This window comes from Thermothelomyces heterothallicus, assembly GCF_042370625.1.
Source record: "Thermothelomyces heterothallicus CBS 202.75 unplaced genomic scaffold P884_scaffold_7, whole genome shotgun sequence".
In the NCBI taxonomy this organism is placed as follows: Eukaryota; Fungi; Ascomycota; class Sordariomycetes; order Sordariales; family Chaetomiaceae; genus Thermothelomyces; species Thermothelomyces heterothallicus.
The window spans coordinates 231,093-257,819 of record NW_027192568.1 but is presented as its reverse complement, the minus strand read 5'-3'; the positions used below and the strand labels follow the sequence as shown (position 1 = coordinate 257,819).

At 58.0% G+C, this 26,727-nt stretch overlaps 7 protein-coding genes across 7 annotated transcripts in view; 3 read left to right on the top strand and 4 right to left on the bottom strand.

The window, feature by feature from the left end:
- Nucleotides 1–973, top strand: part of P884DRAFT_240434 (armadillo-type protein) — a 2,166-nt gene extending 1,193 nt beyond the window's left edge. Inside the window, exon 3 of the mRNA XM_069440177.1 lies at nucleotides 19–973. Within this exon, the coding sequence (XP_069298735.1) occupies nucleotides 19–634 (616 nt within the window). The 3' untranslated portion in view covers nucleotides 635–973. The remainder of the gene's footprint in view (nucleotides 1–18) is intronic.
- Nucleotides 974–1,132: 159 nt separating this feature from the next.
- P884DRAFT_257725 (Acylphosphatase-like domain-containing protein) lies at nucleotides 1,133–2,159 on the top strand. Its single transcript, XM_069441175.1, has 5 exons — nucleotides 1,133–1,273; nucleotides 1,373–1,406; nucleotides 1,554–1,566; nucleotides 1,676–1,745; nucleotides 1,817–2,159. The coding sequence occupies exons 1-5, from the start codon at nucleotides 1,262–1,264 to the stop codon at nucleotides 1,964–1,966; spliced, it is 279 nt and encodes a 92-aa protein (XP_069298734.1). The 5' UTR covers nucleotides 1,133–1,261; the 3' UTR covers nucleotides 1,967–2,159.
- Nucleotides 2,160–2,238: 79 nt separating this feature from the next.
- On the bottom strand, nucleotides 2,239–6,296 carry P884DRAFT_257724 (uncharacterized protein). Its single transcript, XM_069441174.1, has 2 exons — nucleotides 4,104–6,296; nucleotides 2,239–3,984 (listed from the first exon to the last, which is right to left on the bottom strand). Exons 1-2 carry the CDS (start codon nucleotides 6,195–6,197, stop codon nucleotides 2,485–2,487), a joined length of 3,594 nt encoding a protein of 1,197 aa, XP_069298733.1. The 5' UTR covers nucleotides 6,198–6,296; the 3' UTR covers nucleotides 2,239–2,484.
- Nucleotides 6,297–7,473: 1,177 nt separating this feature from the next.
- P884DRAFT_196792 (Fcf1-domain-containing protein) lies at nucleotides 7,474–8,274 on the bottom strand (the record flags this gene model as incomplete). Its single annotated transcript, XM_069438008.1, has 4 exons — nucleotides 7,474–7,536; nucleotides 7,595–7,654; nucleotides 7,798–8,010; nucleotides 8,086–8,274. The coding sequence occupies 4 exons, from the start codon at nucleotides 8,272–8,274 to the stop codon at nucleotides 7,474–7,476; spliced, it is 525 nt and encodes a 174-aa protein (XP_069298732.1).
- Nucleotides 8,275–8,984: 710 nt separating this feature from the next.
- P884DRAFT_276463 (phosphatase 2C-like domain-containing protein) lies at nucleotides 8,985–10,544 on the bottom strand (the record flags this gene model as incomplete). The annotated part of the gene is made up of 3 exons (XM_069442959.1): nucleotides 8,985–9,052; nucleotides 9,125–9,876; nucleotides 9,976–10,544. 3 exons carry the CDS (start codon nucleotides 10,542–10,544, stop codon nucleotides 8,985–8,987), a joined length of 1,389 nt encoding a protein of 462 aa, XP_069298731.1.
- Nucleotides 10,545–11,420: 876 nt separating this feature from the next.
- On the bottom strand, nucleotides 11,421–16,713 carry P884DRAFT_117548 (uncharacterized protein). The gene is made up of 4 exons (XM_069437128.1): nucleotides 16,365–16,713; nucleotides 15,659–16,123; nucleotides 15,441–15,598; nucleotides 11,421–15,375 (listed from the first exon to the last, which is right to left on the bottom strand). The coding sequence occupies exons 1-4, from the start codon at nucleotides 16,378–16,380 to the stop codon at nucleotides 11,755–11,757; spliced, it is 4,260 nt and encodes a 1,419-aa protein (XP_069298730.1). The 5' UTR covers nucleotides 16,381–16,713; the 3' UTR covers nucleotides 11,421–11,754.
- A 5,002-nt stretch (nucleotides 16,714–21,715) lies between these two features.
- Nucleotides 21,716–25,753, top strand: P884DRAFT_196740 (uncharacterized protein; the record flags this gene model as incomplete). Its single annotated transcript, XM_069437999.1, has 4 exons — nucleotides 21,716–21,749; nucleotides 21,849–22,540; nucleotides 22,603–22,920; nucleotides 23,048–25,753. The coding sequence occupies 4 exons, from the start codon at nucleotides 21,716–21,718 to the stop codon at nucleotides 25,751–25,753; spliced, it is 3,750 nt and encodes a 1,249-aa protein (XP_069298729.1).
- Between the last annotated feature and the right edge of the window lie 974 nt (nucleotides 25,754–26,727).

Here is a 26,727-nt window from a genome sequence, read left to right as displayed (position 1 = left end):
CTTTTTTTTTTCCCCCAGTGAGTACGACATCGTCCTGCTCTACACACAGCTCCTCCGCCTCTCGCCAAAGGAAAAAACCACCCGCCTCCTCGTCTCGACGCTCCTGAACCTCCTGATCCACAACCAAAACACGCTCCTCCCCACAGCCGTCCTGGCCCGGCTCCCCTCCCTGCTACAGAATCTCAAGACGCGCCAGTTCGCCGACCCCGACCTGCGGGAGGACATGGACCGGCTCCGCGAGCTCCTGGACGAATACACCAAGACCAAGACGACCTTTGACGAGTACGTGGGCGAGCTCAACTCGGGCCACCTGCGGTGGTCGCCGCCGCACCGCAACGCCGTCTTCTGGGCCGAGAACGCCCGCAAGATTGTCGAGTATGAAAACGGCGCGCTGGTGCAGCGCCTGGCCGAGATCATGAAGAAGCCGTGGGATAACGACAAGGCGGTGCTCGCCATCGCCTGCAATGACATTGGCTACCTCGTGCGCGAGGTGCCCGAGAAGAGAGGCCAGCTGGAGCGCCTGGGACTCAAGACGCGCGTCATGGAGCTCATGGGCGAGGCGGACGAGAATGTGAGGTGGGAGAGCCTGCGGGCGCTCGGCGGGTGGTTGCAGTACAGCTTCGATGCGAAGTAAGGCGACTGGACGTCACCCGCGACCGGGGAGATAGCAGGCCAGCATTTAAATGTGTGTGTGGGGTTGGCGGTTCATGTCTGTTTTTTTTTATCTGTTTACCCGCTTGGGCGATGGCCTGTGGCCATGTTTTCGAGACAACAACATCGGCATCTGGAAATGGCACTTAGACCGGCTCGAGTTCGGTCGAACTACTTGTACCTGGTAGTTGAAATACATCTTGGCGTGGGCTCTGCCTTTTCTTGTCTGTGGATTTGTCTCATTAAGACATTCTGCAGCAATCATCAAGCACATTTTGGCCATGCCGGCAACTTCGGAGAGGCAAACAGTCCAAGTTCACACAGGTAGTGAATTACTTATACAGTAGATACCATACCTACCCCATCGTGCAAGACTGATTTGGAATGCGGCCATCGGCCCCGCCCTTCGTTATCTTATCAAAGCTCCAAGCTGCTCTTCTCGGCTTGTAAGTCACTGTTCGACATCATTCCGAGACCTTCACCAAGATCTGAAACCAACTCAAACGTGCCGAAACCGCTCACGTCACTTCGTTTTGTCAGAAGACCTCTGATTTCACATTCCATCTCACAGCGTTTTAACATTGTAAGCTCTGGTTCGAAATCGGCCACCATGGTCAAAAGAGTGCGTGCGCACCCCTGGCTCTCAGAGACGAGTTCATCGCTTTCATGAGTTCTTTACGCCACATCACTGACAACTCGACTTTCTTACTTACTCCCTTAGGTATACTTTCTCGTGCATGGCGGCGTGGTGCAGGGTATGGCACATCCGTTCATTCATCCTCTTTCTTCTCTTCTCGTTTCTTTTTCCCTTTTTTTTATGATGATTCGCAGAGTAGAAACCGAGATAACGAAGATGAGTGAACCAAGCTAAACTGAGATGATTTTGCCCTTTGACACACTAGGGGTTGGCTTCCGGTATGTTTGTTTCACCGTGCTTCCAGATCCGGTCCATGCCCAAGTCGATACACCGGTTTCCATCCGTCAACGGACATCTCCGCTGACCGGCGATTACATATGTACCCAGCTACTTCACTCGCCACCGGGCCGTCGAGCTCAATCTGACCGGTTGGGTGCGGAACACCGATAACAACAAGGTAACTTTCCTCCTTTCAAACCATCATGATCACTTCCCGTTCAGCCGAAGCTGATAATACCCCACTGTCAGGTCGAGGGCGAAGCCCAGGGCGAAGACGATGCCATTGCGACCTTCCTCAAGCACATAGACAACGGGCCACGGCATGCCCACGTGGTCAAGCTGGACAAGGAGGAGAGGGAGCCGGTGGAGGGCGAGACCGAGTTCGAGATTCGCCGGTGAGCATAGGCTGGCAATGACCCGGGCGGTGCTGCGATGGAGGAGGACTGCCGGATGGATGGAAGAGTCCGTTGCATCTGGTATCTATCCCTTACGACGAGTCGAACCTAACAATAATGTATGCACATGTAGGTACGGTAGCACGGACTTAAAGGAGAGCGGTACAGTTCTCTCGAGCAGGAACCAGTGTGGAAAAAAAAAAAAAAAAAAAAAAAAAAACCGCGCCGCGTGCGAGCCCGACAAGCCCCTTCTTGAGAACGGGAGGAAGCCCGGACAAATCATGACAGAGTACTTGATAGATATCGATATTCGCTGATTGAAGCCAACCCATCCGCGCCGCCGCCCAGCCGAACTGTGCTTATGCAAGATCCCCTAGACTGCCCACCCAAATGCAATCCAAGCGTTACCCATCGTCCCGTTAAGCTTATCCGCCCATTCACTCGTCCCCGTCTTTGACCCCCCGCGTCCCCACTCATCATCATTCATGGACCCGAGTACTTCCCGCCAAGTTCATCATGAGCCTAAGCAAAAGTCATCTGGATCTCCTTCTCTTTCCCAAACTCCTCGTCATCGTCCGCCCAAGGATCCGCAAGCGTGATATTGGGTACCGTTTGGACCGACCGGAACTCAGGCCGAGCCGCGGTTCCATCGTCACCATCGAGGAAACCACTGCCTGACGAGGATGGAACCGGTGGAACACCCCACGCGCCCGTCGAAGTAGAGGCCGGTGATGCCGGCTTCTGACCATGTTGTTCGCCGTCAAAACTGGTATCAAACGTCATCCGTATCCCGTCGTCGTCTTCGTTGTAGTCGTGATATAGGCTAGGGTTGCTACCGTAGCCGTAGCCGTGGTACAGGCTGCTGCTGCTCCCTTCGGCTCTGCTGGCTGGGAACGTGGGTGTACGATCATCTCGGGACCGGGTTGGCTCGTGAGAGGAGAACCGCCCGTACGAGGACGGTGTGTTGTCAGTTGACGACGATGACGAACGGGGTCTGAGCTCGACACTCTTGGATTCGCGGCGACTCTGGCGCGGAGCCGTCTTCGGCGGTGGAGACGGGCCTGGGTTGAGGTCAAGTTTTATCGGCGGCAGGGTGCTCTTGATCTCGCGGACTTGGAGCAGCTCCTCGTCAACGCCCCCGTCTTTACGGTTCTGCTTTTCCTTGGCGATCTCGGCGCGGATGGCGTCGACGTCGAACAGCACGCCGTGGTTGTTGCCGTCCTTGTCTTCGCTCTTACTGCCCTTGCCGCCCTTGGTGTCCTCGTACACCTCCCACTCCTGCTTCTGTGGCGGCTTCTTGCGCCTGAAAAAGCTAAAAGCGCCGCCCTTGCTTCCTTTCCCTTCCCTCTCCAGCTCTTTCCGCGCCTCCTCAATCTCGCTTATCAGTTCGCGCTGCCGCTCCCTATAGTTTTCCGGATCGGGGTCTTCGATCTCGGTGAACTCGTCGCTCTCGACCAGCCAGCCGCACTCCCGCATGAGGCGGGGCATGGCCATCCGGTAGTCCATGTGGCCGACGACAAACTCAGAGACGTCCATGTTCTCTATTCCGGGGATGTCCTCGATGGCAGCCAGCCCGGCAACGCGACGAATGCCACCATTCGTCAGCCGGAACAGGTACCCGAGAATCCAGTCGTTGCGGTTGTATCCGTTGACGAAGCGGCCGGACACTACGGAGCGGGCGCGCAAGTACTCGTCCTTCTTGACGACAATAGGGCTGCCGAAGAGGTAGACGTTCTGCACGAGCCCGAACGCGCCCTTCTTGGACAGCTCTTGGAGGCACGAAAAGATGACTCGGCTTCCGAGGGAATAGCCAACGAGGGTGACCGGGCGGGTGCCCAAATTACGGTCGATGAGCGAGTCTGCCAAGATTAACCCGGCCATGGTGGCACGGTCAAGGGAGACGGCCCAGGGGTTGTCGATGAGGTAGGCCAGTTTGCTGAGGACGACGGGCAGCTGGAGGGCTGCCATCAGAGCGACAAGGATGGTGTTGCCCAGGACTTGCTGGAGACCTTGCGTGAGAGCCTTAACGCGCCGTTAGACCATGCTCCTCTGCCATGGATGCCGTGGAGTGGCCACGAAGTTTTAGAGAGGTGAAAAAAAAAAGAAAAAAAGAAAAAAAAAAGGAAAAAAGAATTACCTACCTCGGTCGCAAGAATGTTGATGGTATCACCCATGGTAGTCAGCATCTCGGGCTCCCAGAGGACCGAGTAGAGGTCGCCCATGACCGGATCGACGGTGCTGAAGGGCAGCCGGACGTCGTCGACCTTGCCCGTCATCCATCCCGAGACGGTAACGATGAGGTTCACGCGCTTGTTGTTGTGTAGCGGCCGGTACTCGAACGTCTTGACGGCCCCCGTCCTCCTGTTCGCCGCCCGCACGCCGATGATGCCGCCCGACGCGGCCGCGCTCGAGGTGATGATGGCAGCGCCTCCAGCGCCGGCGAGGAAGCCGCTGGTGCCGCCGATGCCTATTGTTGTAAAGCCGGCCGCCAGACCCATGCCGATGACGGGAGCGAGCAGTCCTGCAGACAGCCCGATCACCAAGCCGCCGCCCACCGTAGCAAGGCCCATCATTACGTAACGCCTCTTGAGGGCCATCTTCCGGCGGTTTTCCATATGCTCGTCTTCATTCCAATTCTCCGTCTCTGCGTTTGCCTGCATCTCGAGCGCGTCCGTCACCTTCTTCTCGAACCGGCAAATGTCGAGCCAGGATATGTCAAGGTCCTTGGCGACCTTTTCTAACAACAGCCTTGACCTCGCGTCGTATATGGAGTCCGCAATGAGCACCAAGAACAGGTCGCACAATACAGTCCATCGGATGTCTATATCGATCTTTTGGGTGGTGGGCATTTGCGACGGCGTCTTGACGGGCGCCGTGAGCTCCGAGTCGTCCTCCGCCGCGTCGGGAGGTGGAGGTGGCGGGTCTGCAAGCTGGCCTCCCGTTGGGCTCGCAACCGAGGCTGGCCGTGACGAACTCGGGCTGGAGACGGATGTTCTCCCATCCTGCTCCGCCATGGGGTTCCGTACGCGTGCGTTGGCCATCAGGACGGGGGTGAGGTCTTTGGGCATCACGCCGTGTGAGCTCAGCTGCTCAATCATGATCTGCTCATCCGAACTGATGTCCATGTGGGAGTAAAGCCTGATCATCATCTTCTGGCTCCACATCTTCATGTTCTCGGCCGCCAGGGTAAGCTGCTTCTTCGATTTCGAGGAGGCTTGCGCTAGATCCTCGGCGTCTTTCAGCATCGACGAGAGCTCGAGCCGAGTCAGCCCCACGTAGGCGACTCTCTGACCTTCCGTCAGGAGTTCCTTGGTGGCCTGCAGCTGGCTCACAGCATCCCGCTGCGTGTCGTCGTCCAACGCGCTCGTCGTCGTCCCGCCGCCATCCTTGAAGAGGTACTGGGTGTGCTCATCCATGCTTGTAGCAGACTCGGCGTCGTCATCCAGCAGCACCTTGGTATACCCCTTGCCGGCACCTCCAAGCCCTGAATAGCCGTACGTCTCATCCTCCTCCTCGACGTATTCCTTCGCGACCAGCTTATTGTTGTCGTCGTAGATGTCATACGGCGCATACGCCGGCATGGGCTGCCATTCGCCTTCATCATCGTCCGTCTTTCCCGGCCTGGCAGCAGTGAGCTGCTGGTGGGAGAATTCAGACGTCCCAAGCGCACTCGTTCTCTTGCTCGCGTCGGCTCTCTCTTCGGCCGTCACTGGCTCCGACTTCCTGGCTTCGGCCACGGCCTGGTCTTCAACCTTCGCGGCCTCCGCAGACGCCTCTTGGTCCTTCGCTGCTGGCCTGGCCGTCTCAGCAGCGGCATGCTCGCTTTCGGACACAGCTGCAGCCGCCCGAGAAGCATTTGTTGCCCTTCCGGTGCCGTCGGCGGGCACCGCGTCTTCAGGACCTTGCTTACTCCCCCCTTCAACGCCATTCTTCGTGTCCCCCGAGCGCCTGTTACCTGTCGTCTCTTCGGCGGGCTTCGCCGCTTGTCCAGCTCCTTTTGTTGCGCCGGCCCCGGCCTTGGTCGTCTGGCGAGGACCATCGGGCTTTGCGGTAGACGTTACCGGTGTTTCATCCTGTTTTGCTGTCGTGTATGTCTTTACAGGGAGACCGAATTCGTCGTATTCAATGGTCATGGCGACTGTTGGTTCGGGCTGTTCTGACTTTGCATTCGCAGAGGTCGTCGAGGGCGAGACGGGTTGAGCGGTGCCGGCCGAGGCCCCGTCACCACCCGGCATAGCGGGCTGCACTTAGAGATGGGTGTATCTGCCGAGCGCCGCCGCGATCGGCCGTTCGAAGCACTTGGGATCTGATAATAATGGTAGAAATCCAATGGTCACAGGAGACGGATTCACGGTACGGATACCGTCTCAAACACCACGCAGAAAGAGAAACCCCCTGGTTTGGGGGGTTGCTTCCTGGTTTTAGTGGACCCAAGCACCCTATCGAACACCACTCTGAGGTGCCACGCCACCACCAAGGGCCCTTTTCAAACTAACCTAGTACAGATCCGACGGGAGTGTTCGTCTCTTCCTGGGTACATACATCATACGTTGACTCCAGGACAGAAATATCTGTTGGGGAAAGTACAAAACATTTCCCCGCTCACCATTATCTCATCTTTCGAAGGAAACTCCCTCGCCATCGCAACCTGCAGCTTGGGCGTGTGTACTGTACAAAGTATGTGTACTGTACATGCAGCACGGTACGGACTACCCCCCACGGTAAGGTGGAAAGGGCGCCACCCCACTACTCAAAAGACCTGGGGATGCGGATTGGTACCATTTGCCCCGTTAAGCCTTGGGGCACATCGGGTGCCCGGAAGCTAATACGGTACTCTAGTTTGGGGATTATGTATGTACTGTGGTATATACACCGCACTCCGCAATACCGTGCGTGTAGGTAGCATCGTATGCAAGGTACAAGCAAACACCAGTTGCGGATCCAAGTCGGCTTCTGCACACTTTCATGAAAGGTATCGATGAGAAGAACTAAAGAAAATTAAGCCCTCTTGAATGATGGTACAGGGTGCCGCGACCTCACGTCCCAGCAGCCTGAGCGGGCGCCGTCTCCGATTGTCCCGCTTGCTCAGCGTTACCGCTACCGCTACCGCTCTCACCACTGCCCATACCGCCCTTGGATTTCTTGCGCCGCTTCCTCTTGGCCTTCTTCTCCGTCGGGGCCTCTATCGTACCTTCTTCTGCCCGAGGCGGTGCCGTGGCTTTGGGCTTTGGTGGGGGCACCGCGGGCGTCTTCTTCTTGGGCTTCTTGACTGACAGCGGATTCGGTCCTTTCGGCCCGTACATCTTCTTCTTCTTCTTCTTGGGCTCGTCGTCTCCTCCCGCTCCACCCTTCTTCTCGCCATCGCCATCACCATCGCCTTCAGCGCCCGCATGCTCGTCACCGGACTCGTCTTCTTCCCTCTTCCTCTTATTGGGGCGCCTTATGATACCGTCCAAGAACCTGTCCCTCGCGTCAGCCTCCATCGTCTCCGCAAATAGCTCCAAGAGTGACCTACTTGGAACGCTCTTCCCTTTCCATGGCCCGCGCCGATGCTGAGGACATGGGCTCGAGTATCTGCCGAGCTCGTCAGTCGCTCCATTCACACACTTCAGGCGAGCGACTCGTAGCTTACCATTACGCTCCTCCGAACGTACATCAGCGGTGTAGGAACTACTGATCGTAACCTGTCCCTCTGCGACCCAATGTCAGCCCGACTCATTCCGGCCAAGCGACTAACCGATAGAGCGCGGGGATGAGAAAGGGAGAGGGAAGAGAAGGGGGGGGGGGCGGTTGGGAGAAGAAAGCGGCGAGAAGGAAAAAAAAAAAATTACATACCAGCCACTCATCCTGCGTCACCACCACATACCGGAACTTATTCTCCCCCTTCCCCTTCGGATCGACAACCGAGAGCATACACTCCCGTTCAGTAAGCGGGTCCTTGTCCATGAGATGGCCGCACCGTCGCCTCTCAAAGGTCTTTGCTCTGTCAATGGCAGCGACCACGGTCGGGTCCCGATTCGGGCCCATGTTCTTTGCGTACAGCGCCCTCTATGGGCAGAGCTCGTCAGCATCCGCTCTCACAAAGTGTCAACAGGACGGCAAAGAATTTTTTTCCCCCCTTACAATGCAGCATTGTGTGATCATGGGCTTCACCGCCTTGGTCGACAGCGTCTTCTCAAACAGGTTGATTAGGTCTAGCTTCGTTGTGTCGAGGAGGACGTCGCTGGTGATGAGTAGCTGGTATGGCTGGCGAAACCCAAGCAGCTCGAAGGATCGCATGAGCTTCTTGTACTGTTTCGTGCGCTTGCCCATGGTGAGAGAGGCGGCCGCCCTGAGGCCGAGTACTTATGTGCGTGAATGCGGTTGTCGGTGTGAGCGGGAGGGACGCCGATTTCAGAAAATAAGTGAGTAGTATCCACGCTAGGTTGAGATCATTTGCGTGGAGCTATTTCCTAAGTGCTGTTTTTTGAGATCGATGGATGACCTCTCAGAAGGTCTTGTTGCTTCATCGTGAACAAGCCCGAAAAATTTCCAGGCTATCATTGGATGCCCCACCACATAACTACTTGCAGCTCCCGCAGGTCAAGCTTTCAGCCTGCTAAGAAGAACCCCACTCACCAGCGGGTTCCAATCCCGTCCTCGCGCAGCCACCCCACGTTGTAAACGAACTTCACGTGCAAAAGGAGCTACATACAGATGAGGACCCCAAAGATGCCAGATGCGTATTATTGAGACGGAACATCTATGCTGAATCCCGAATTACCTAGTCCCTGAAAACCGACGCCCCAAGTCAGACAACACCGAACACCAAGCTCCGCCGCCCCTGCGCCCCTTCTGAGCTGCAATTATTCCCGAGTAACTTTCCAACAAAACCAGTCCAGCAAAGGTCTTGGAACAGCCGCGTAGAGTTCTCTAGAGAAGAAAAGACTACAGAGTTAGAGCAGCCTTGGAAAAAGCTGCAGTTACCCGAGCCGGCTCGCGTCCCGTGGGCTCCGTGAAGCCCAATGTAGTGCTTAGAGCTGTTACCCTTGCTTTGGCGCATGGTTCCTCTTGCATATCGCTGCTACGACGCTGATATCGTCCAGCTTGCCTGGTAATGCCCGACGGCTGTTAGCAAGGAGGTCCGGTCACGACGATCCCGCGTTTTGGGAATTTAACCTACCACCGGCGCTAGCCAGGCCCTCCTCGATCGCATGTTCCATGAATGGGCTCTCGGCAAACGGATCCACTGCGATGGTCCTCGCAGCCTCCATCAACTCCTCCGCCACGAACCCCATTCCGCTGTCGTCCTTCGCCTCTTCCTCTTCTTCCTCCCCCAGATCGAACTTCACCCTCGAACTCAGGGCGTGAGGGCAGTCCCCGGCCCTCCACTTCTCCAGGCTGCTGCTCACCTTCTCCACGATCTCGTGTGCCCACAGGTTATCGATGACCCCGTCCGACATGGCGAGGACAACGTCCCCCTCGCGGAGCGGCACTTTGTCGACCACGGCGCACTCGCGGGGCGTGTCCGGGCTGTTGGTACCCAGTTGCCGCGGGCAGTCGAACCAGTGCCACTGCTCGGCCGACTTGTATATCAGCTCGCGCGTGGTCGGGCGAATGACCATGATTTGGGAATCGCCCAGGTTGGTCACGTAGAGGAGTGGTTCGAAATCCCCAGCTCCCTCGCCGTCCGGACCGGGCCCGTGGGTGCTGTCGTTGCTGGTGGATGGGGTTGTCACACGACGGTAGTGCAGTTGCGCCCCGGCTGTTGTGGTCGTGCCCTGCCAGTCATTCGGAGGGCTCGTGGCTTCGATGGTCTGCTCGTACGCGCGCTGAAGGTAGGCCACCGGGTCCGGGCGGTAGGAGTCGCCTTGGTCGGCTGCGTCCTGGAAGACGGCGGTGGCCCAGAAATGGAGCATCAGTCGTGCCCATAGGCTGAGGTTCGAGAATACATGTCAGCAACGCGCCCGCCCCGTCCTCCACCCCACGCTCACCCATAATGCTCTGCCGCGAGGTGGGTACGGGCATACTCACCCAGCGTGGCCTCTCGGCCGCGTACTCCACGCGCCGACCCCGTCGTTGGCGCAGATGAAGTAGTCGCTCGCAAACACGGCGTCATCGCCGTTGGTAAAGCCTTGTATCAAGTGACCGCCGACATACGCCCTCCGGCGGTCTCTACTCCGGTCGTGGGTGCTGAGCGGGTCGCTGAAGGAGCCCGATGGTGGGGAGAGGAAAGGAGGCGGAAACGGGCGCGGCGTACGCTTTGCAAACAGCGCGATGCCAGTGTCGAAGCGAAATGGGAGCTTCGAAAAGACCGACGAGTCCAGCTTGCCGTTCTCATCCAGGGGCGGGGAGGTGGCCGCCCGCGATGGGTTCGCAGACGGGTACGCTGATGGACCGCTTTGGGAAAACCGCGCCGCGCAAGATACCCGGTGTATCTGCGACGGCAACACGCCCTTTAGCCGACCACGTTGGCGGTGCCATGACGCCGTTGACCGCTTGGTTGAGACATGGGTTGTGATGCCGGACTGCGAGACCGAGACCGTTGGCCGCAATCGCGCATACAGAGCTGGGGCTGGCAGTTGAGCAGCTAGGCCTCTCATTCCAGTGGCGCGCGCGCGACCTGAAGAGCCGTGGCGCTGGCGGGCGGCATTCGAGTAATCAGATGAGCAACGGCACGGCAAAACAAAAACAAGAAAAAAAGATGCTGCAAAGAATGCTAAGCTTCACAGCATACGAGAGGCACAAAGTGGCCCGGAAGGGTACCAAGGAAGAAGACGCCTAAGCTCGCTATCTTATCATCATCGGACCCCTGTGTCCCGCCACCTTCTGGGCAGGTGCCCGGGGATTGCGAGGCTCCATTACAACCGAAGCGCTCCTTACAATACGGATTACACTACGGAGTACACTATGGCAAGGTTCGTATGTAAATACCCACCTACATACATAGCTACCTACCTTACATACAGATTACTTATCTCTAAGTATATACCTAACGTAGTGTGTGCATACAGTACTTGAGGAAATACGGATAGACGCACTCGCATTACTAATTCGCACCGGTAGTAGCAGCGAGGCCTAAAAAGTTGAGCTACGAAGAGGGTTGCATGGCCTGAAAGGGGACAGAAGGTATGTAGTGGATCCATATACCTGACTGCTCTTCAGATTGAAAAAGAAGAATTCTCAGCTCGGTGACTGCGTGCTCCGAATAACTATCAATCGACGTTGATGGATTATCCGTAGATCACTGTTCAACCTCTAACCACTAGCATGGTGTAAATGCTAACAGAACCTCAGCGCCGGGTTTGCCATGCGACCGGATCAGAAGTCCAACAATGCCACTAATCTAATGATGAATGCCTACCAAGCCAAATAGAACAGCAATTCGAGCAAAAGATCCTAGGCTTGGTTGCCATTGCCCGCCACCCGCTTCTAGCACATCCCAGATGGAGGGAAGGAGAGAGAAAAAAGAAGAAAAAAAAAGAACCAGGTCCGCAGCGATCGAGGCCAAATCCAGCCTCGCAAACTCTTCTAGTGCAACTCGAGAAATGATTGCTGTCCAGCAGTGCAGTTTTGAAAAGTAAACAAAAGAGAAAAAAAAAGAATCCGTGACCCCATCACCGCTAAGTTATCCAGTATTCAAGATAGCCCAAGTATAACGCACAACCTCGCCCTCATCGAAAACTCACACGGCGTCCGATGCTCGTCTGCAAATCGTCACACACAACTTCGAAAACAGTCATGAAACACCCTCTCAATTTCTTGGCCTAGGTTTCCTTGTTTTCTTCTCTTCCCTCTTTCCCTCTCACTCTCTCAGAAGGCTTGGCCATGGTACTGCATGCGACCCGGTGTTCCCGGCCTTGGGCCGCCAGGAGTCCCCGGCCGCGCGTATTGACCTTGAGGAGGCAGCTGGAATCCGGGTGACTGCGGGCGCCCACCCTGCTGCATAGCAAAGCCCATGCCCGGCGAGGGCATCATGGGCCCATGGTGCCCGTGAGGTCCCTGTCGGTGCGGCGCGTTGCCCATGTTCCAACCGGGCCCGGTTGGAGCGCCACCACCGCCGTATGGGGCTGCGTGTGGCATCATGTGCGAGGGCGGCTGCTGCGGCGCCGGCCCGAAACGCCCGGGGGGGCTCATCATGCCGGGAACCGGACTCATGCTCCGGGAGTTCATGCCACCCATAGGAGGCGAAAACGGCATAGGCGCGCCACCGTCCATCATCATGCCCCTGGCGCCCGGCGTCTGCGGGCGTGCAGGGCCTTGAGGGCCGTATGGAGCCGGTATTGCGCCGCCCATCGTCATGCCTCTGCCCCCAGGAGTCTGCGGGCGGATTGGCATTTGCTGGGCAGCAAACTGGGCCTGTTGCTGAGCATATGCGACCTGCGCTGCTCTTTGAGCCTGCTGATTTTGCTCCCGTTGCCTCTGGTCGATGGCCTGCGCGACTGCCTGCCCGCTAATTCCCTGTTTCATCTGAGCTTTTTCGCGCTCTCTAGCATCGATCGCGCCAACAAGGCCGCTTTGCGTTGGTGAGGGGCCCTTGCTGCCCGCGAAAGCAATCAGCGGGCTGCCTGTGACTCGCGCGACATGCTCCTGCTCGCGGGCCGACAGATGCGAGGACACCTGGCCAGCCGATAAAACGGCTGCCGCTCCCCGGCTGGGAGGGCGTTTGAGAGCCAGAAGATCGGCTGAGCCGTTTCGGGAGTGAAGGGGCCCACGGCTAGAGGGCGGCTTGGGCGCTTCCCCCCCCGATAGAGTGTTTTCCGCGCCCCGGCTAGCAGGTCGCCCCGAGGACAAAAGATCGAGCGAGCTATGCCGCGAATGTGACTGACCGCTGAGCCGTCCCGAAGTGAGTAGGTCTGCCGAACTGTGTCTTGAATGGGAGGCCTTGTAGTCGGTCAAAGTGCCTGTCGAGGGAGCACGCTGGTGGGCATATTGCGCGGGTGGCGTGCGCGGTTGGAGGAGTGACGCAAGGTTGTCTGTCGAGGATGATGCGGCAGAGGGGCCTGGCCAGACGACACTCCGACGAATCGTGTCATCCGACTGTTGGCGAGTGTGAGAAAACACCTTGGGGAATCCGGGTGATTTCCGACCGGACGAAGGCGGAGTTTTCTTGGAGGGCGTCTTTTCGGTTGGGAGGACGGGCGCGGCGTAGTTGAGGGTTGGACCGAAATTGATCTCGGGAATGTCGTACTCTTTGTCCGCGGAAGTATCACCACTACTGCCCACGACTTTCAGCACGCCGGCACGTGGCCGTTCTGCGGATTCCTGGGTGTCGGTCGAGGGACGAGTGCTGGCATAGTCTGGGCTGGTTGTCGAGGATGCGTCGTCGCGCCCGTCCCCCGCAATTCTTTCGACGTTCTGGCCACGATGGGTATTCGAGATTGGCGAGGTGAATTCGTCCATTGGTCGAAAGCGGGTTCCCGAAGCGGGAGAAGGATGACCTTTGGGAGATGACTGTGTGGAGATCGGGGAGACTACGTCATGGTGGTCACGGGGCAGACTTGTCGTCCTCACGGGTAGGGGCTTCCTGTGGATAGGTGGCGAGCCGCCTGCTACCGGTGAGGATTGCTGTGGTTGTTTGGGTCCGGGAGGGGGGGTGTTGCGACCGCGGGGATGGGGGCCACCGTGAGGGCCATGGTGGAGAGATGCGGGTGGGTGGTTGCCAGCCGAATGCGCCGAGGGGCCTCCAAGAGGAAAGTTCGATGGCCGCGAGGATGGGTCTTCGAGCGGAGCCTCGGGGGCTGGAGCGTCGGAAGCTGACGCGGGTGACGTTACCACTTCACGAGGGCCACTGGCATTAGCATTCATCTCCACCATGTTGGCGCTGGTTTGTGGCTGTACCGCTAGACCTCGCTGGTCGGTATGTCTCGGCTCCCGGCCAGAGCTTTCGCTTCCGAGGTGGAGTTCGTTGAGTTCGTCCGAGATGGTATCGGGGACAAGACCGGAAGCTCTCGCGAGCTGGGAGAGCGTCGTGCTAGACAAACGATTGGTGGCTCTGCGCATCTCCGGCGAAGGCGAGGGTCTCTGCTGTGGACGGGAACCTGCGCCATGAGCAAAAGCCGGAGGGGCATTAACCGGTTCGGGCGTCTCCAAGCGCTTTATGCCCTCAAGGTTACCAGCTATAGGACCTCTAGTCGGGCTGTCATCCTCGGAGCTGACTCTCTCGGGGGTGGAGGCCAAGTCGCTGGCAAAAGCCCGGACGCGATCGGGGCCGGTGCGTAGTGTGGGCTGCCCGGGCGGTGGACTGTCGAGAGCCGAGTTCGGCGGATAGTCGCCTATTTGCGTGTCTGATATGTGGCGGGAGTGCCTAGAATTGCCCGCCATTGCTGACGGCGCCCGTTCCCGGTTCGGGTCGGGAGGGGCCGAGTCGTTGCGCACGCCAGGCCGCGACAGCGACATTGATCGTGATGACCTCACAGAGCCACTGTCGTCCGCAAAGCCTACCTTTGGTCGAGATCCCGAGTTTTGGTTCCCGTAACTCAGCCGCTTGCTGTTTCGGCTTGTACTCCGACTTTGGCTTCCGGACGCGTCTTCCATGGCGTTCATTCGTTGACCTGTCAGCTCTTTGAGTCGTTTTCGCCATTCTCGCTCCGACCAAGAGGAGCTCCCGTCGGTGAGGATCAGCCCGCTCACATCGAGCAGGTCGAGATAGCCGTATCTCTTGTTCTTCGGCATCGCGAACATCAAGGAGCGACTGTCCAGGGCGCTAGCCACCAAGCGGCCCGGTCGACCATACAAGGCAAAGGTGTCCCACGTCGGGAACAAGAACCGGAGCAGCATTTCAAAGCCGGACACGGCAGGAGGGACCTCGGGCATGATGAAGACGAACCCTTCGGCGGAGGACGCGGGCTCGGTGTGGATTGTGATGTTGCCCTCCACCTTTAGCAGCGTGGAGGAATCAATCAGCTCCTTCGCTTGCGGGTAGATGGCGTAGGCGGAGTAGGCGTCGGTGATGGATGCGATCGGGCGCTGATGCTTCTTCTTTTTCTCTGCGTCCTTCTTCGTATCGAAGAACTTGATCTCGCCCTTGACGACGGGGGGGTGGGACCGGTCGTAAGGCGACCGCTTCTTTGCCTCCTTCTGCGCTTTCTGTAACTCCTTCTCGCTCGGCGGTTCGATGACACAATAGCACCGCTTCCAGGGAACACCTGCACCGAACCTAACCCGCACCCATTCCCCAATCGGCTGCCTCGCCCGCTCCATGATGATGTTGATGTTGTTCAGCCCTTTCCCCTTGCCGGCGATGAGGGCGCCCGTGTAAGCTTCCTGGAGCGTGGAATGCTCGTACATGGCCAGCCGTATTGCCGAGGTCCACTGGATCAGGGAGTGGTGAGAGTTGAAGTGGAGCAAATATCGGTTGCGGCCGGCGGTGCTGATGCTCAAGATGTTTTGGAGCGGCTGTTCATCGTTGGTCTTTGTCGGGAGGGACTCGATCTGCAGCCGGGTGTCAGAATACCGATCATGCCAAACCTTGCTTTGTCGAGAAGACGAGAACAAACCATCTTGATCGACGCGTCAGTGAGGTTGATGAATTTGGGGAGGACTTCTCCGTCCTCCCCCGCAGCGTCTAGTTCAGCGGCATCCCAAAGCGACAGCACAGTGCCCACCAGTTGCGCAAAGCATTCAGTCCATGTCCGGTCGGGGTTGGGTTTTCCTCCTTAGTCGTGGCCAAATCAGCAACCGCAGAAGGCGCAAAAAGACAAGAACGGGCACCTACGGATGTCCTGGTCATCCAGTTTCAGGAAGTAGCCTTCCTGGTACAGCTTGTTGGCGTGGCTGTTGAGCAGCGTGAAGATCGGCTGCAGTTCCGGGAGGGTCTGCTCGTTCACGGCCATGACGGGCGGGTGGTAGGTCTGCACCATAGACAACGGTCGGGAACTCCTCCTCGACCTTCTTGCTGGACTCGATGACGGCGAATTATCTACCGAGGTGGGCGTGGCGGCATGCTCGCCTTCGGATGGCGGTGTGGTCGTGGCCGATGAGGCAGACGGCGCGTCACTTGCGAGATCCCGCTTTGCGTCGGCGGATGCGGGAGAGTCGGCCGAGTCGGTGCGAGCGTGCTGTTTTGGCAGGGAGGGTTTGGTGTGCAAGGAGTCGCTTTTGGGCGATGATGTATCCGCGGGATGTGTAGGGGTCGCCGAATCCCTGTGAGGCGCCGAGAGCTGGGCTATAAATGACAGGACTTTTTTGGAGAGAGGGCGCCGCGGCTGTCAGCAAATCGGCCGGGATTATTCCAGGACCCTGGCGCACGCTTTAAATCATACGCCGCGATCTCTCTGCCTCGTGTTGACGCAAAGGCACTGCCCATGCAAACACGATGCGTAATCGTCCCGGCAGCGCAACTTCGCGTGCCTGGAGCTGCTGGGTGCTCGTAGACCTGGATTTTTTTTTTCGGTCGCTGAAGAGACAAAAGTGCCACATACCTCGATTCCGGCCCATGGTGGGGTTTCCTGCGCTTGCTGCCTCAAACGAGGGCGTGTGACTTGGCAAGCTCGGCGTGGAGAGACGGTGGTGCCGCTGTAGTGCACACTACAAAATAACCACAGAGACGGTGCAGGTCCTTGTCCGCCCGCAACGCTGTGTCGGAGAAGATGGCAACGGAGGTTAGAAGCAAGTACTCCGTACAGAGTACACCGCAGGATTGAATTGGCGGTGGCGTTAAAGGAGCGTCGTCTCAGTTCTTTGTTTTCTCCGCGGCAAAAAGACCGAGTTCTCTAATCGGTCACTGTTGCAACGCCAACCGCTCCATCCGGACTAGGTCGTTGAGCGCTGCGGAAGATTCGGAACAAAGACCGAGCCCAGCAGCTCGACCGATTTCCGTTGGTGGCGGAGGACTAGTTATTGAGAACGACGGTCGCGGCACCCACAATGGGGCTGACAGTCTGATAATAGAGTCGATCACAATGGCCTACGTCAGGAGCAAGTCGGTTAGCAACTCGGAAAGGCCTGGCCAGACTTGTTAAACTCGAGCGTTGTTGTTCAAGGCGGCTGGGCAAGCACAGGAGTCCACTTGGTGGTCCGGATTGACGGCGAATTTCGGTTACCCTCGTCATCGGGCTCGCCGCGAGTCTGGTGGTTCCTTGACGAGCCCACTACACTAGAGCAGACCGCCGGTCACCTCGATGCAGGGCACTCGCACCGTAAATGCAAACGCGAGTTGAAGTGGCCGGAGGGGAAAGATGACGCTTTGCCCTGCTGCTCGATCGTCCGGACCGCGAATCTGCTCTTTCCGCCGACCGGTTTCGAACTTCACGCCATCTCTCGACTCGCCCCCCCCCCCCCCCCCCCCCCCCCCCCCCCCCCCAAGTCTGGCAGCCGGGCCTTCCGGGGTTTGCTGGGGAGCAGTGCGTCTAAGTGAGGTACGTACCGCTGCAGAAAGCTAAAGAACCATTGGAATCCCGCTCCACTCGGGAGCTAGCGCGCTTGGCTTACACAGTAGGTAGGTACCTATCCAAGGTAAGGTCGGCTCGGCTGCAGTGTGGGTAGCGGACCTACCACACAGTATAATGCTTCCACCACACTACAAACGGGCGAGACCGCGTCAACGTCTGCAATGAGAAGAGAGCGGAGCTCTGGGGCAGTTTTGAGACGGACGACGCAGAATTCGCTGGGTTAGATAGGCAGGTATGTGGGTGACAAGAGCCGAGAGCTACAGGGCCGTTGGTGAAGCGTGGGCTTCTCGTATTTGAGTGTCCAACTTCCGGGTTGAGCCAGGCCAAGATGGCATGTTTCTCGCCCGAAGCCCCGAATACACAGGCCTGCCAGGAGCGCTGTGATTACGCAGCGCGCGCGGGAAACTTCACTCCCCTCCACTTGGCGGAGACCAAGACATCTCTCTGGTCCACCGTGATCTTCCAGGGTCCAAGTTGGGTTGCCTAGCATCTGTGAGATCTTGCGATGCTGGTGTGCAAGTCTTTCGCCCATGATCTCTGGGGTCTGATGAAAGTCGAGACCAGCCTGCAAGCTGGGAACAACAAGCCGCAGGCATTTTTCTCCGACCTATGTCAATTGGACTGCTCTTAAAAAATGCACATTTACTACTGAATCGGAGTATGTATGTACATGAATGTATGTATGTACATACATACATACGCCCATACGCACACTACACAGTACTACACTTGGCGTCTCGGGATATTACCCGTATACAGAGAGTACCTCCACAAACTTGTAGCCGCCAAGGGCCACGTCTACCGCCGCTGCCGCAGCACGTATGTATGTAGTCGGACACCCACAAACACCACACACCGTCGCGAGTAGTGCCTGCCTGCACACACCCAGCGCGTTCATTGTTTCGTCTTGAATTGTCATAACCACAACCTGCAGTGTATCCCGACAGGCATCAAGCTTGGAGAAGCGCTTGACAGAGTCTTCTCGCCTTCCGGCCTCGCTCTAATTTTCTCTTTGTCGTCATGACCGGGAAGCTGGTCTCGAGATTGAGATCCACCAGCCTCCGTTAGCAAGCACTTGGCGTTGCGCGCAGGCAATGATTGGTCATTGTCAGACGCCCAAAAGGCTTGGATGACGAAGGAAACTCCGGAGAACACCGTCGGCCTTTGACCATCCAGCTGCTTGCCCCCCAGGTCAAGACACGGAGGCGGCAAGATCACAAGTCAGGGAAGCGGCGTCAAACCTCTGCTCTTGGTCGTTTTGGCGGCCGAGACGACCACGGGGGCTGCGCGCATGGCGCAGCCAACGAGACGGTGTGAAAGACCACGCAAGCAACGGCCAATTTATTATTTTTATTTTATTTTTCTCCTTTTTTGAATTACGCTGTTCCATGCCTAATCAATCCCCAAGTCGTACGCGTATGAACATACATTGTACCACTAGTCCTCCTGGGAACCGTCCTCCGTTGGCCAGCAATGCGCCTCACCTGAAACCGCCCTGCCCGGTGAACGGCGCCAAGTGGTGGATGGGCGCGTGGCCCCTGGTCACGTCGTTACACTTTCTCGTGATCTGGCTGGGTAGCGTAGGCAATGTAAACTAAATAGATATTGTGACCCTCCAAGCGCCAACCGCTCGGCGCGCGGGAGGGACGGGGAGGCCCGAAGGGCAATCAATACGAGCTGAATGAGACAATTGGCGTGGCTGCGCCAGAGGGCAGATCCGCGTATCCCCGTCGCCCAGTCTCTGGGCACCAGTGACCTGGGACTCGTTGGTGGGGTGTACGGAATATTACTCCGTACATAATGCGCACACCGAACACGCGAAACGCCAGTGTGGACAGGCCGATGCCCCCATCTGACCGGGCGTTGTGATATTTAACCTCATTTAATCGAACACATGTGTGCCCGAGACTCTCTACACTCCTCTCTACAGAGAGCATGTGGCTCGAAATTATGGTGCGCCCGTGAACCCCCGCGAGTCTCACCAGCTATCCGTACTCAGCAGCAGAAGAACAACGGAATGAAGCAGTCCAACGCGGCGCGGCACCGGGGAGTGCACTCGCGGCAATACAAGTAGAGGAGGCACTGTGTCACGTCAAGATATAGGAGATCGCGTCATCATCGTCATCATCCTCTTCCTCTTCACCTTTGGTTCTTAGCCATCAGACTGCTTTGCTGACCGGGAGCTTGGTAACTGCCGGAGTGCTTTAAGTACTTACAGCAAACATGTGATGACGAGCTTCAGCAGATTTGCCAATGCAGCTCGGGATCACGTCGCGGCAGGTGCCAGTTGCACTACATTCTTAGGTTACCACCCAGTACCGACTTTAAAATTCGAAAGGTGGGTTACACAGGCAGGATGTTGCTGTTTCTGAGTGAAGCTGCTTCCCTTCCAGGTTGGCGGGAAGGGCCGTGCACGGTAACTAGTATATATGCACATAGTTACCGATAATTCTTCCTTACCAGACAAGCAGTCAAAAAGTCCCGACCCAGCCCTGCGTCCCGGCTGAGTCTTGTACCACTCTCCACTGCCGGGTGGTCGGCCTAGGCCTGCGCAATTCGTTAAATGTATTATGTACGTCCGGGCAGGACAGGCAAAGCAGGATGCCTACAAGTTGATGTGTACAAAACGCCACACTGTTTTTGCTGGGCAAGTTCGAGCTCGAATCATCTGCGACTTGACAGGAACAACATGCATGATGCCCACGGTAGGCTGGGACATTCCACCTGTGTCAACTCGAACATTCAGTGTTCCCAAACTGGACTGCGCCCGATTCTTGGCCAGCTGGAGCAGCGAGACGAGTGCCAAGGAAGTGGACGGATACGACTTCGACTTCAACAGCCCGAGTCTTTCCCCGTACTTTTGGTTCCCTGATACCAGGGAGCCCGGCTAGGGTTTGGTGCAGAGGCATCTCTTGCAAGCGCCAAACTCTCGGTAACGTTGAAAACTAGTGTACTCGTTACTTTGCCCTTCCTACACTAGGTATGGCGCCCGTGTTTCGCACCCCCAGTTTGATTAGGTAGCCACCTTGCATGATGCAGTGATAAGGCACGCAGTCGTCTGTCCATACATGCGGCGCCTTGCCGATATACAGATTACATACATACATATATACCTACATACACCAGCTACCATAGCGATGTATCTCAGGAAAACAGAAGGTTTGCGGACATTCGTGAACAGTATGTACTGTACAATACAGACTGCTCCGTATACTACCTCTGTACGGATTAGTGTGCTCCGTACAAAAGAACTTCAATAGCGCTCTGAAGGGTTGCAAGTTCAGTCGGACTGCCTCCGTGTCTCCGTCATGGCCCCCATTCCTGTATCCTCTCGTTGTTGCTTCCAAATGCTTCCTGCAGGGGGGGGGGGCCGGGATTTGCAGATCAACCTGTCAAGTTTGTCACCACCAGGCCTCCCATCCACCGAGGATTGGCTCCGAAGCGCTCCTGGTCCTGTCATTGGCCTTGTTCCACGTTATTCCCAAGGAACCCATCCAGCTGGGAGACGAAGGTGGCACTCCAACGCCTTTCCGCCTAGTGTAGTGCCGGGAAGGGATGGATGCACTTACCGAGCAGAGGGGAGGAGCAGCCCACCGGGACCCCATGCGATCCAGAGAATTGGATTGGGAACGCCCGCGGCGGGGCTCCTGCACCTGCAGCGCGTGTCTGGGGCAACCACTGAGGGCCACCAGACTCCAGCCCGCCCAAAACACTACTGCAGTAGCCGCGTCTGACAAATTTGAAGGATTCGAGGGGAGGCAGACTTTGATCCTCGGCGTGGACACCTGCTGCTGCTCCATCTCTTGCACCTGCCGACCGCGACCGTGCCGGCCCCTCGAGAATGCGGCATCGCGCCCTCCCTCACTAAAACGCGTTCTTTGCCCCGCGTGACGTGCATTGGAAGAGAGAGGGGGGGGGGGGCCTGAGGCTGTCCTGAGCGGCCGCTGACCGGCGCCCGGCAAGGCTTCCGTTTCGCTGGAAAACCACCTGCCGCCCACCGCCTTCCCGCCCACCGTTCGCTATCCCGTTCCCCCCTCGTTGAGCTCGCCCGCTGCACGACCCGGGATCCGTTGTTTTTCGTCGTCCCCCCAACCCGGGACGCCGACCCGCTTTCTCCCACCTCGACGCGCTCGTTCGACGCCGTCCGATCGGATTTACAACACACTCGAGAGTACCCTGGCGCCCGTTGCTCCACAACACTTCCTCCGGCCGATGTGAAGAAACATCGAGACGCGCCGTGCAGTCCGTCTTTTTTGCCTGATCCTCGATCGCTCTCGACTGTTCAGTGCCGCCGGCCGCCCCGCCGCCGCCGCGTGCACGTCACCGTCGCTCTCGGCGGCTGCGATTCCTACGGCGTCACACCTTGAACGGCCACCTCAATGATGGATCCATACGGGGACTCGCAGCCCACTCAGCGTACGTTTGCGGTGCTACGGCGCGCCATTGGGCGCCCGCCCTGCGACATCGGCGGCGTCTCGCCCTGTCTCGTCTGGCTCGGCTAACCCCTGCGCACAGCAACACAAACGGTCGCCGACCCCAAGCGGCTGGGACAACTAACCTCGGGCTTCTCGGATGAAGAAGTATCCGACATAATATGCCTCCTCCTCCCCTACTCCGAGGCCGCCCGCCAGGAGGTGAGGAGGATGGCTGCCGAAGCCTCGCAGCACATGGTGGGAAGGGAGGATGTGGACAACCTGAGGGTGGACTACACGCGCGAGGACGACCTCCGGAGATTCGGCGGGCTACAGTCCGACGTTGGAGAACACCATATCGCCCTGCGCTTCTCGTCGCAGATCAAGGACCCCTCGCAAGGTTTCACTTTCGGGAGGCACCCCGGCTGCTGCGACATCTGCCTCCGGAACGATCCGCACCGGCGTCTGAGCAAGATACACTTCCGCATCTTTTTGAACCAGTGGGGCGTCTTGATGTTGGAGGACATGTCGACGAACGGGACCGTGGTAGACGATGTTCTGCTCAAGAAGAAAGACGGAGTGAGAACGGAGACGACGAGGACGCTGGAAAGCGGTTCCAAGATCCAGATCCTCATGCACGAACCCGGCCGAGACCTGAGCTTCCTCGTTCGCATCCCCATCCGCGACGGCGCCTGCGAGGAAGCCTATAAGCGCAATCTGGATGCGTATCTGGCGAAACAGCTCCCAGCGGCTTATGACGCCAACGAAACCATCGTACCCGGGCCCGGGGGCCACGTAAGTTTTGACATGCACCCTTCTCCAAGGCCCGAAGGGCAGCCCAGCGCTGACCAGCTTAGGTTGACATTTTCAAGCCGCCTCCCGCGAAACAGCAAACCGGGAACGGGGCTGTCGCAGCACGCCGTGCCCAGGTCGGCGCAAAGCCTGCGAGCCGCTCCCGTGCGGACGCACTACCAAGGCCGTGGAACGGCTCAGACAAGTACAAGCGCGTGTGCGAGATTGGCAGGGGCGCATTCGCCACCGTACACAAGGTGACATTGAGACACAGCGGCCAGCCCTTTGCGGCCAAGGAGCTCGACAAACGCAAGTTCATGAAGAACGGCGTCCTGGACCAGAAGGTCGAGAACGAGATGAGGATCATGCGAAAGATCAAGCACGTATGCCAAACCCCCAACCCCCCTTCCCCCTTCCCTTGCCCCCTTCCCTTGCCCCCTTCCCTTGCCCCCGCCCTCTCCTTCCAGGATAACGGTGGTATGTCGAAACCTTGCTCACGTAACCTGGCAGCCAAACATTGTGGAATATATCGAGCACCTCGACTGGGACGATAGGCTTCTCATCATTATCATGGAGTTTGTGGGCGGGGGCGACCTTGGCCGACTGATCGCAGAAAATGGCCCCTTGTCGGAAAGCGCCACGAAGACGATGGCGAGGCAGCTGCTGGACGCTCTTGGGTACCTGCACGACATGAACATCACCCACCGCGACGTGAAGCCTGATAATATCCTGGTAGACTCCCTAGATCCCTTCGTCGTGAAGCTCACCGACTTTGGGCTGTCCAAGATGGTTGATAACGAGCAAACTTTCCTCCGGACCTTCTGCGGAACGCTCCTCTACTGTGCGCCCGAGGTCTACTCGGAATATGCCGAGTACGACAACCACGGCCGCCGTCATCCGCGCAACCGCCGCCTCCGTCCGGCCACGGGGCAGAGATACGATCACGCGGTCGATGTCTGGTCGTTGGGGGGCGTCCTCTTTTATGCCTTGACAAAGAGGCCACCCTTCCCGGCCAGGAACGGGGCCAGCCACTCCGAACTCCTTCACCAGATCATGACCAAGCCGCTGGATATCTCGCCGCTCATCGAGGCGGAGATCTCCGAGGAAGGCATCGACTTCCTCCGTCGCATGCTCGACCGGAGGCCCGAGACACGAGCTACGGTAAGCGCGCTTCAGGAACATCCGTGGATATCCGGCTCCTTCACGACCGTGGCGCAATCGTTCGATGAGGCTGCAGACGAGGAACTACACGTAAACGCCTCTCAGCTGAGCCTCGACGACAACCAGAGGGGTCAGGGCGGGTGCCGAGAACTGCGTGTTCCTAGCGACGATGAGATATCGGACGACGAGGACGTCGACTTCGATGCGGCCCAGCCGGCCGATTACGAATCCGAAAAGGAGAACTACACATTCGGTCCAGATAATCGACCGCAGCGACTGTTCGGCGAAGTCGGTCCGTCTGCGGTCAGGAGTACTGGTGCCGTCGCGTCGAATCGTCTCAACTTGCCGATATCGCCGGCAAGCTTCGGCTCGACCGGCACGACGGAGATTCTCGGCAACGAGACGGAGATCAAGGACAGCTTCGAATCGGAGGACCAGTCTACCCCTCGGCAGAAGCCACAAAAGTCACAGACCTCGCCGGGACTTGTTCGTCAACCCTCGCTGCAGTCTGCAGGCCAGAGCAGGTCCGTCGACGAACTCAACAACATGACGTTCGACGTCGCGTCTCAGAGCCTTGGCGGCGCCGAGTCGATCCTCGAGAACCTCAACATGAAGTCTCGTGCCGGCTCCCTCCTGCGCTCGCATGCCACTGGCGACTTGAACTCGAGCAAACGGAAGCCCCCGTCCGACAGCGGCGAGGAAGACAACGTCCCCGTTCCAGCAAAAGAACGGCGCGGCCTCAAGAGGCTCCGCTCCGCAGCTTCGGCCAAACTCTCAGCCAATCACCGGGCCGTTGAGGACGGCGAGTATGAGCTCCTCGCACAGATGCCGTCCATTCTGCGGGCTCAATCCGGGCGGCAAATCGACAATCCCGTACATAAGTCTACATATTGGTCAGCACAGGACAGGAGGACGTGGCACCTCAACTATCCGGAGATGACGCAGCTACAGCTCGATGCGTTCAAAACGGCCGCCTCGGCCAGGGAAGAGGAATTCGGCCCGGGCAAGACCCCCCTCTGGGACCTGGCTATGAAGTACTTCCCCCCCACCAATTGCGAGCGCCGCGGAGCCGCAACCGAAGAGCCGGCGGACCATCCAGAGAACGGTGTGCTCCCCTCCACGGCCGGCGCAGACGCGACCGTTCCTGCTACCCCCCCGCCCGCGGACGACCCGGGACCGCTGCTCGTCATGCCGATGCAGTCCGATCCGGGGCGGCCGGTCGTCGCGTGCCTGCAGTCGGCGCCAGGGTCCGCCATCCCCGGCGTTTCCATCATGATCACCGAGTCGATGGTGTCATGGGGTCGGGCCAACGAGAACACGCGCTCTTATCCTCACAAGTACGACCTCAGGGTGCCCAAGTATGCCTTCAGGATCCTCCTCTGGAAGCAGGACTACGACCCGGCCAAGAACTTTCGGCCGTGGAACCGCGCGCCCGAGGCGGACGAGAAGTCGTTCCACTTTTACATCTCGACCAAGGCAACCGCCGGTATTCACGTCAACGGCGTCCACCTGCCCTCGGACGACGCCAAGAACCCTGCCAACCCGTCCACCTACTGGATGGCTCTCTACGACGGTGACCGGGTCTCGGTCTCGCAGACCCCCGACAGGAGCGTCGTCTCGGAGCTCATCTTCCGCTGCGGCTGGGGCGGCAGTGCCAAGTCCCGCGCGAGCCTGGGCCTCCCGCGCAAGCCCGAGCTCGCTCCCGAGGCCGTGGCAAGCAAGCTCGACGAGGTGTGCGTCAAGACGGAGCGCAAGGTGCGCAGCCTGAGCGAGCACGACCTCAAGATGGAAGAAGCCAACCACGACGTGGAGGAGCGCATGCGTCGCGTCGACCGCGAGCGACAGCGCTCGCGCGAGTTTGAGGCCCGCCGCCTCGAGGCCTGTCGCGCGCTCGGGATTCGTAGGGTCAGTCCCGCGCCGGGCATCACTCTCGGCGAGGAATCGGCCACCCAAACGCCCTGGAGCTCGTACGTGCCCGGCACCAGGACCGTGCCGACATACCGGCATGCCTCTCCTGCTACGCTAGAGCTGCTGAGGGCCGCGAAGAGGGGGTAGTGAGCTGGCTGGGCTGTTCTTGAGATCATGTTTTTTTTTTTCTTGTTTTGTTCCATGTCCCGACCGCCACACACCCCCTTCTTTCTCTCCGGGTTCATGTGTCATTGTTGTAGACACCGACATTGACACTGCACCCTGTTCTTGCCGTCTCATCCGAGGTCTAGAAGGAACAGGCGTACGGTCGATCGACTCCGCGGCTCCGATTTCTGCATATCATTCTTGATACCATCTGTTATCCCCATATCCCTGCTCCATACCACTCCCCCGTGCCAATGCGATGCACCGAGGAGGAGAGCGGCATGCGTGGGAGGGAATGAATTAAGTGGGAGGCATAACCACACTACTCAAACACAGCACAGGGGCCGGGAAAGACAAAAGGCTATGGCGCTGGTGGAGCTCATCATACGATCTGTTGTTGTTTGTGCGTTGGGTTAGGCTTCGATTCTGTTTCTATTACTTGGGATGGCGGATCACATGGAAGGCGGGAAGGGGTCTTCATACTCGAGTCTTTCCTTTCTCTCTCTCTCTCTCGCCTCATGGACGCAAACTCTCCCCTGTATATGTGTGTGTTGGTTGTATTGTGGATTAGGTCGCGACCCCGGGCGTCGTCATATATCGAATCATGGGTGCAACATGTACAACTCGTTCAACTTGAATGCAGGCGAAGAAATATACTGAAAATTCAAGACCTGTATTTTCATTTGTTATACGCTAACGCTAAAATAAACAAGGTACGTTTCCAGCCCCCATAGGCTGAGGGTCGCAGAACGAGCTGTTGCCCAGGGCGGTTGTTTACGCTCGTAATCCCTCCCACCTCTCGAATAGACAGATATGAACACTGTTTGTTTCCGACGCTGCTTCTTCTTTTGCATGCATTTCAAATGGCGACACGGAAATTGACTTGCCCACCACATTGTCTCGGCGCCCCTAAGATGGTGAGAGACCGAGAAGCCGAGACGTAAGAGAAAGGGGGG

Coding starts and splice junctions, on each gene's coding strand:
- P884DRAFT_257725 (XM_069441175.1), top strand. Junction 1,746..1,816: donor GGAACACCGATAACAACAAG/GTAACTTTCCTC, acceptor CCCCACTGTCAG/GTCGAGGGCGAAGCCCAGGG.
- P884DRAFT_257724 (XM_069441174.1), bottom strand. CDS start 6,197: ATGCCGGGTGGTGACGGGGCCTCGGCCGGCACCGCTCAACCCGTCTCG. Junction 3,985..4,103: donor TCAACATTCTTGCGACCGAG/GTAGGTAATTCT, acceptor CGGCGCGTTAAG/GCTCTCACGCAAGGTCTCCA.
- P884DRAFT_117548 (XM_069437128.1), bottom strand. Junction 15,599..15,658: donor ACTGGATGACCAGGACATCC/GTAGGTGCCCGT, acceptor GCCACGACTAAG/GAGGAAAACCCAACCCCGAC. Junction 15,376..15,440: donor CTGACGCGTCGATCAAGATG/GTTTGTTCTCGT, acceptor ACCCGGCTGCAG/ATCGAGTCCCTCCCGACAAA.